Below are 8,381 nucleotides of genomic sequence, written 5' to 3' on the forward strand. Positions count from 1 at the left end.
TTTCTTCATCGATTTGACCACAGAACTGCAAAAACAATGAGTGCTACACATTTCCCTTGATTATGTTTAGCTTCCGTTGGATATGAATTGCATTCATGTTCATCGTTTGGACTTTGAGTTTCCCTTGTTTAGCTTCTGTAGAAGTGCTGGTGCGGCAGTTGGCAGATTTTTTATATGTCTTTGTTTAGATTTCGATTGTGCGGCATTTATTTATTTCTGTGTGGCGGAGGGAGGGGGGGAGTAGGGGGAAGAATTGGGGCTGCAACATTTTCAATTTTCCCTACTGTGCGCACGCACGAACTTCGGACAACGCAGTGGAAACAAACCAAATGAAATCAATTGAAACATCGTTGATTGATCAAAAATGATGAGATAACTCGGTGCTGTAATATTTATTTCCAGAATGAATTTATTAAAAATACAGAGATTTTTAAAACACATTAGTTGTGAAAATAAATAATATGCTTAAACATTTCATTCATATATAAGCTTCTGTGTGCGCGTATACTTCCGCAAATGCAAGTTAAATATAGGCACGCGATATGTGATATTTCCCGGCACAATATGAGTGCTATCATTAATCCCTCAGTTTCCCTATTTATTACTATAGATTCTTATTGCAAATATTGTGTGCTATTAGCTGCGAAAACTTCAATCCTAAATCCAAAACAGGTGGTTTTAATCTTGAGCTCAAGGCAACCGACTATTGGCAATCTTTACAGCTCACGTATAGGTGATAATGTTTAAAAATAATCTGTGTAAATTACCGATTGATTGATAAGTAATTCACAAGTTTTATTCGCTTCATTGTGGGAAAGTAAAAGGCTACATTTTAATATTTGCCAGAAAGAAAATATAATTATAGATTATAGAAAGTATTTAAGTATTAAATCTGGTTCCTGTTATGAATATAACCAATAATTTTTACAAAAAGACCAAGTCGACTATTAAGGGGAATTTTTGCGAAATAATTGCCTTTACAATTGTGCACTTTGTGTGTTGCATAATATTTACATTTTTTTTCAGACCAAAAAACCAATTAGTTTCCATTCACTATTTGTTCTCCCCAGCGCGGTGGGCTTATCAACAAATCCCAATAAGTATAGGGTATTCCGAACGGGCGACGCGACAGGTTGGCAAAAAGTCGCCAAAACGGAAGAATGACATAAACATACTATATACATGATGTACTATAACGCTTATATACTATATATATATACACTATGAGTGTGTGTCAAGTGCAAGTGCACCGAAAACAACAGAGAGGGCCCACAGAAACAATAAAGCCAATGAAAAAGCTGAAAAGTACGCAATTAACGTGATTGTCCCCAAATTGAAGAGAAATCGAAAGGCAACGGCGGAAGTGAGGAAATGTTGGGCAATACAAATGAATGTTAAAAAAGATGTCGAGAATGGAAGAATCTTTGTGGCCTTTACCTTTGGGAAACTACATTAATTTTTAGTTGGCACTCAATTCGGTTGCCAACGAGTACAGCTGTTGCTGTTGTTGTTGTTCTTGTAGTCGTCTATACTGCCGTTTTCGATTTGTTGGCACCTTCAACTTTTGATAGCGCCTTTGTTATTGTTGTATCACTTGTTGCCAATAAAAAATTGATTAACACTTTTCTGGCGCATGCATCGCAAATATGCTGAACTTTGAGCACTGTTTAGCGACTTTTTGTTCTGCCAAAACGATTATCACTTATATAAAACCGGCTAAAAGGGCCGCAAATTAATAGCCAACACTGTAAGCTCTGCTTTGTTATTTCAATAATATTTATTTTCGCTTATTTAACCCCGCACGTTTAGTATCTCTTTCTGTTTTTAATGCCGAAAAGCGTCGCTTGCGACACACGTAAAAGTATTTCTTTGTCGTTATATATGAAGTTGTTGCTGCAGTTGTTGTTGTTGCTATTGGGGGGGGGTCGAACGCCAAAAAAAGATGCTCGCGCCAAAAACTAAATGTGTGGAAAATCCGCGACGGAAGCAAAACCGCGTCCGACTGACCCAGTAAAACTGAAGAAAAAAGTATTTCAACTCACATTGTGGCGAAAGCTTTTTAAGCTAACCATTAACAGCTGTTCCCGATGCCTCGTAATCTATCGGTATAACTATCGTACACACACATTTTCTGGTAAATAGCATACGTTTTGCTTATATGAATACAAAATGTAAACTATAGGAATGGCATATACTTTTTACAAGCGTTAAAAGTTATTATTTTTAATATATCATTTCAGTGGAGATGTTATAACTTATCTATTTCAAAATTAGATTTGGTATATTTCCATCAGCTGATTGGTATATTTGAGGCGCGCGTGTACGGCTACACTGAAAAAGAGGAAGAGGTAGCCATGACAACAAAACAAGTTGTTTTTGATAAATCCTTAGCTTTTCACCGGCCGCTTTTGGAATATTAGCATAAAGTTGAGAAAGAAAAATAGATCGTCGGAATGGACAAGCCTCAGCTTATCGAGCACCTCCACGAGTCACTCAACTACACGGTGTACGATACGAAATGGGTGCCCCTTTCGGCCAAGTTCGTGATTCTGGGCTCCAAGGCCAACGGGCACGGAATCATGGACATCTACGAATTGAACCAGGATAAGCTGGTGAAAGTAAAGTCAGTGGAGAAGAAGGTAGCCTTCAAGTGCGGCACCTTCGGAGCAGCTTCGCTCAGGAACCGCCACATGGCCATCGGAGATTTCGAGGGCAGGCTGCAAGTTCTGTAGGCATAATCCCGCTTAAGTCATTTGAAGCCTTTCTGACATGTGTTCTTTGCAGCGATATGGAGCAGCCGGACCTTCCGGTCTACAATGTAAAGGCCCACAACGGCATCATCAACACCATCGACGCGATTGGCGGCACTCAAATCGATTGCGGTGCTCCGGAAATCGTTACTGGAAGTCGTGACGGCGCCGTTAAAGTCTGGGATATCCGCCAGGGGCAGGCTCCTGTGGTAGACATGTCGCCGCCGCCGCAAATGGGCGATGGCGTTAACAACAGCAGTGGCCGCCGGGACTGCTGGGCCGTGGCCTTTGGAAATACCTACAACGCCGAGGAGCGCATCGTTGCCGCCGGCTATGATAATGGAGATCTAAAGTTATTCGATTTGCGCACCCTTTCCGTACGCTGGGAGGCCACCATGAAGAATGGTATCTGTGGCCTGGAGTTCGATCGCCGGGATATACCCATGAACAAGCTAGCGGTAACCACTTTGGAGGGCGGTCTCCTTGTCTTCGATATGAGAACCCAACATCCGACCAAGGGATTTAGTTACGTTGAGGAACGCAACGCCGGACGCAGCGTAGGAACAAACGGCGTGATTAGCGGACCCAAAGCCACCGTTTGGGTGGTTCGTCATCTGCCCCAGAACCGGGATCTCTTTCTCACGGGCGGCGGAACTGGCTCCATTCGCCTTTGGCAGTACGAGTATCCCGACAGGAGGGTCATTGATGACTCTGATGGAAACAAGTTGGGAGTGGCTGGAGCCCTTAGCATGGTTAGTGCAGCCACTTTGAGCTCTCAGCCGGTTCACTGCTTCGACTGGCATCCGGACAAACTGGGCCTAGCCGTCTGTGGAGCATTCGATCAAAGCGTGCGCGTTTTAATTACCACCAAGTTAAACACTTTTTAGATAGATGGTGGACATCAAATGAAACCTATTAAACAAATGCCTCATACTTGTGATATTGGATCATGGGTAAATGCTTAGATTTATATTTTTATGAATAGATTTTCATTGCACCTATTGCGAGACAATAAAAATAAATCCTTAATGCGCAATAGCTTTTAAAATCAAAAACACCGGATAATCTGCTTGACCTGAATTATATTACAAACCAAAACTAGCTTACAAATATATCAGCAATAAACTATTTCATGTACAATACAAAAGGAATCATTTTTTATTGGTTATGCAATTACAAAATAGTATAAAACCTAGTTAAAATAGGCCTTTTAAAGTTTATAACTAAGATCGAGACGCATTCATTCGTTCCTGAACAATTTTTGTCAGGTCTTCGATGCGCTTTTCCAGCTGCTTCACTTTTGCAGTCTGTTCTGCGGGCACATCCACATTTATGGCCCTCTTCAAAGCATTCAGACAAGATGTGCCCGCCAGTCTGGCAGAATTTAGTTGAGAAGTAATCATTACCTCACTTTCCTCTTGAATGTGCTCTGTGATGGCCGCCACTGAGAGATCGCAGACCTCTAAGCAAAGATCTAGTGCTTTTAAGGCGTGCTCCGACTTGGTTTCCCAGCCCAAATGCTTCGGTGTGTACGCACGATACGATTTCACCAGTTTCTCGGCCTTTTTCAGTGGCGTTTGGGCCACCAAGGCGGCCAGTTCCCAAACAAGAGGCTCGTTACCATGTTGAATGCTCTGCTGTCCCAGCAGCTTTATGAGTCTCTTGATCAAAGCACTTGAGCCGGCGGGATCCTCCTTGGAAACTCCGTAAACAATACGGGTGAGCACTTCCTGATCGAGGTAGTGCTGCTTTAGCTCCGCCATGCGCTGGTAAGCCCGCATGGCGTCGTCCCAGTGGGAAGTATCCACGGACACCAGCATGTAGTTCTCCCAAACCTTCCAGTTGCTGTAGTTGCACTTCAAGGCCTCACCAAGAACACGATGTGCGCGCTGTTTGTCACCCAATTTAATCAAGGCCTTGGCTAGATTGTTCCAGGACTCGAAGCCATTGGGTTCCAGGTGGGTGTAAGCCAAATAATATTTAACGGCCGGCTCCCAGCGTTCCAGTTGGATTGCGCAGTAGCCACAGCGCAAAAGAATCGCTTCCTGCAAGTTGTTGATCTCCAAAGAGATCTCGAAGTGATCCATTGCTTGGGCATAGTCCGCACTCCTGTAGAAGTGGTTGCCCCAATAGGCTTGAGCTTTTCCACTTGTCTTTTTGGAATACAACCAAGCCTGCTCGTAGAACGAAGGATCATCGATCGCATCGCCAAGGAGGCAGTACAGCAATGCCGTTGGCTTCTTTTCTAACTCCTGCCTGATGATCTCCGCTGCCTTGTGACGAAGTTCCAGGCTCGTGTAGCACTCGATCACCTGCTGCCAGGCGTGTATGCGAAGACAGATGTCCAGAGCTGTTTTGGTCATACCCAAGGATCGCAGCAAGTCCACAAGCTGCAACTGCACCTGCCACTTGGGACTCAAGTGGGCGGCGAAACCGTAGGAGAGGCGGGATCGCAGCGATAACTCCTCCTCGGAGGTGTCAAGCAGCTTGACACACTCCTCGCATTGTTTCCAGCTGCGTTCGACTGTCCTTCTTTGATTCGACTCCTGAAGGCAGTTTAGAAGAAGGGCTGACTGCCGGACTTGGAATGGTCCATGTTCCTGGTAGAGCAGGGTTTGTGTATACGGCTCCAGTTGCTCATCCGCCAGGCGATCCTTAGGCGTTGAGCGTTTCAATTGCTTTCTGTGTAAAGGAAAGAAATAAGTATATCAAAAATATAATATGGACTATTGGCCATTCTTACACTTTGGACAGCACCAAAGCTTGGAGCACACTGGGAAGTGTCATCACTTCGTTGTCCTTCAGCTCCACAAAGCGTATCCGTTCCAGTCTCGTGTCATCCTCCAAAAGAAGCAGTTTGGGCAACTTGGTCGTCTCATTTGTTTGGACGGCTGGAGGCAGAGGCTGCTGCTCACTTAGATGCTCAACCTTAAGGCAGAGCTGTGGCAGGGCCTTCTGCTGGAATTTGGTGCGTACTCCTAGTAAACCCTCAACTTTCAGCTCCACCTGGAGATGCTTGCATAGTTCATCCAGTATTTGGGAGGCAATTTCAGAGCGATGAAACTGCAGGTAGCCATTGGCCAACTCCAGTAGCAGCAGGGATTGCAGTTCCCTGCTCTCAAACTGACTGAAATGAGCCTGAAGATGTCCAGCTGCTGATTTAAACTGCTCATACAGGGAGGCCGCCAAATCATCCAGGACATGCTGATGCAGGCAGATCAGACGCAGTCGCCACCAAATCAGGACCTAGGTATATTGCTCATTAGTAAACAGCATTGCATTTCATTAAAGCCAACAAACCTTTGATTCTGGTTGGTTTTCTAAAAGTCCCTCAAGGATTTTCCTGGCAATCAGTAGTAGTTCTACAGATTTGACATTTGGATTCAGTTCCTCGCCACTGGCCTTCAGTTTCTCGAGTGCGTCGAGTTTTTCCAGCTCTAGTTCACTATGGATTTGTTGGTACTCTTCCAGTTTGTCAAAGGGCCCAGTGAAATTGTTTTGAACAAAAGCGAAGATCAGCAGCAGGAAATCCTTGAGTTGTGAAGTGGGATCATCTTTCGAGTCTGGCTTGCCTTGCTCCTGCCAGCGTTGAAGGATCTTCCGGAGATCATCTATTGTCCACAGTTTCTGGCGGGTCCACAATTGACGCAGTGTCTCATCCGCTGGCAGATCTATAGGTAGTTTTGTTATCAGATATTACGAGCAAACTATTGTGATCGTTATACTCTACCTTCAACTGCCACCTTATCGTTGAAATTGCATATATAATGTTCACTAAATATATCGGCAACCATTATAAAAGCTCTTGATGAAATTGTTGTATATTTTGGGTAAACAATCCACGTGCTTTACTTGTTTAAAAATACCAGCTTGATCTTAGGCAAAGATTCTACTTTATAAGAGAAACTATACTTGGTTGGTACTTTAACTGTTTTTCTTGAACGAATTCAACCTTAATTTAACTGCTTAACAGTCATTTAAAGCGTGTTTCTAGAATGTTTTCAAACCGTGCACATTGTTTATTAGTGATGGGAGTTCCCGAATATTCCGCAAATAATCAGCTGATCCAAAATATCGCTACTGAAGGCGGCAAATTTAAAGGGAAGTACATCGTTTCTATTGACAACCAATCCTTTACTATCATTCGTAAAAGTCTATTGCATCTTTGAAAGACTATATTATGTCGAATAGTAGCATTTATATTATGTCTATTACGCAGAATCTAAAAACTAGCAATAAATCTTGTGCGATTTCAACAAGTGAAGTTTGAACTCTTCAAGAGTATTAACACTCAGTATTAAAAATACCAAATGACCTGCACAAAGCTAACCAACACTTTGTCTTGGCGGTAATTTCAAACTCATTCATCAATCAGCTAATTAAAAGTACAGACATTATTTTTAGCCCTACGTTAGCTAAATTCGCCCTGCGCCGATTAGTGCTGCACTCAATTTCACGTAATTAGACGGATTTACATCATTGACCAAGTCGCGACGGCGCCAGTACGCAAGTTCATGTTTCATTAAATTGCTTTTCAAAATAGCTGCCCGCCTCTCTTGAATATTTACATAAGTCACATGAAGCAAACTCGTGAAATGGCCAAATTTATTTTAGAAGAATCTTTATTATTATTGGGGGAGTGCAGGGGAATTACCGTTGATAGAGCGCAGCTTTTTCTGCAATTGCCAGAACACACAATGACTAATACACTGGCGAAGATAGCTTCGAAAAGCTTGGTGGTATTTTATTTTTTACGTCTTAGCCGCCGCCGTAGCTTCTAAATTTAAATTTCACGGTCAAGGTCGTCGATTGCCGCCGCTATCGGAGAACGCGCTGAGTTGCCGAGGGGTTGGTGGTGCGGGTGGGGCATTGGCATCGAGAACAGCCCCCCCAAAAACGCAGTACAGTTGCCGGCGGAGAAACAAAAGAAATCGTATCTGGCAGATACTTTGTATATTCCGGCGAAACCCAATAGCACAAGATGCGATAAAGGGTATCAGTGCCATTTAATTGCAATGTGTGGGTCTATCTGCGAACACTTATCGTCGAACGGAATCTGATTGAGTTCAAGGTTGCCATAGCCAAACAAATCCGGTGGTCAGATAAGGATGGTATTTCCCGTTACCAACTAATTGGTCTTTAATGCGGCTGAATTATTTTAATGGAATTTTAATTAGTTCTACAAAATAGATTACACTTTGTTATTAATTTTTTAAATGTAAGATAAATTTTTGAGTTTCAAACGCTCACAGTAATATGAAATGGTTGTGGATCATTGTATCTTTGAAGTAAAACTAGCTCTAAATGTATTAAGATACATTTATGTTTAATTGGTTTCTAACCTGCGTCAATTAGTTCCTGATTTTATAATTTCATACGTATAATTGCGCTTATATTAATAAGCTTAAGAAAGTTCTAAACTAATATATTCCTATAAACATTTTCAAAGCATTTTATTAAAATTATTTAAATTTGTTTTTTTTACTCTCAACAGGTCTACCATTTAAGTTTAAAACTAAAAGACATAAGCTTTTTTAACGGCTTCCTTTCGTGTATCTCTTAAATTATTTAAAATTTGAATTCCACCACGCAATCAAAAGAGAAAAAGCTTTAATTTCTCTTCTATAAAAA

General features: G+C 42.3%; 2 protein-coding genes across 2 annotated transcripts; one reads left to right on the top strand and one right to left on the bottom strand.

The window, feature by feature from the left end:
• Positions 1 to 2,316: 2,316 nt before the first annotated feature.
• On the top strand, positions 2,317 to 3,897 carry LOC6738532 (dynein axonemal assembly factor 10). Its single transcript, XM_002085302.4, has 2 exons — positions 2,317 to 2,728; positions 2,785 to 3,897. Exons 1-2 carry the CDS (start codon positions 2,454 to 2,456, stop codon positions 3,635 to 3,637), a joined length of 1,128 nt encoding a protein of 375 aa, XP_002085338.1. The 5' UTR covers positions 2,317 to 2,453; the 3' UTR covers positions 3,638 to 3,897.
• On the bottom strand, positions 3,886 to 6,813 carry LOC6738533 (tetratricopeptide repeat protein 27). The gene is made up of 4 exons (XM_002085303.3): positions 6,481 to 6,813; positions 6,051 to 6,421; positions 5,494 to 5,996; positions 3,886 to 5,432 (listed from the first exon to the last, which is right to left on the bottom strand). Exons 1-4 carry the CDS (start codon positions 6,542 to 6,544, stop codon positions 3,974 to 3,976), a joined length of 2,397 nt encoding a protein of 798 aa, XP_002085339.1. The 5' UTR covers positions 6,545 to 6,813; the 3' UTR covers positions 3,886 to 3,973.
• Positions 6,814 to 8,381: the final 1,568 nt, after the last annotated feature.

Source organism: Drosophila simulans, chromosome 3L, assembly GCF_016746395.2.
Source record: "Drosophila simulans strain w501 chromosome 3L, Prin_Dsim_3.1, whole genome shotgun sequence".
NCBI classification, from domain to species: domain Eukaryota; kingdom Metazoa; phylum Arthropoda; class Insecta; order Diptera; family Drosophilidae; genus Drosophila; species Drosophila simulans.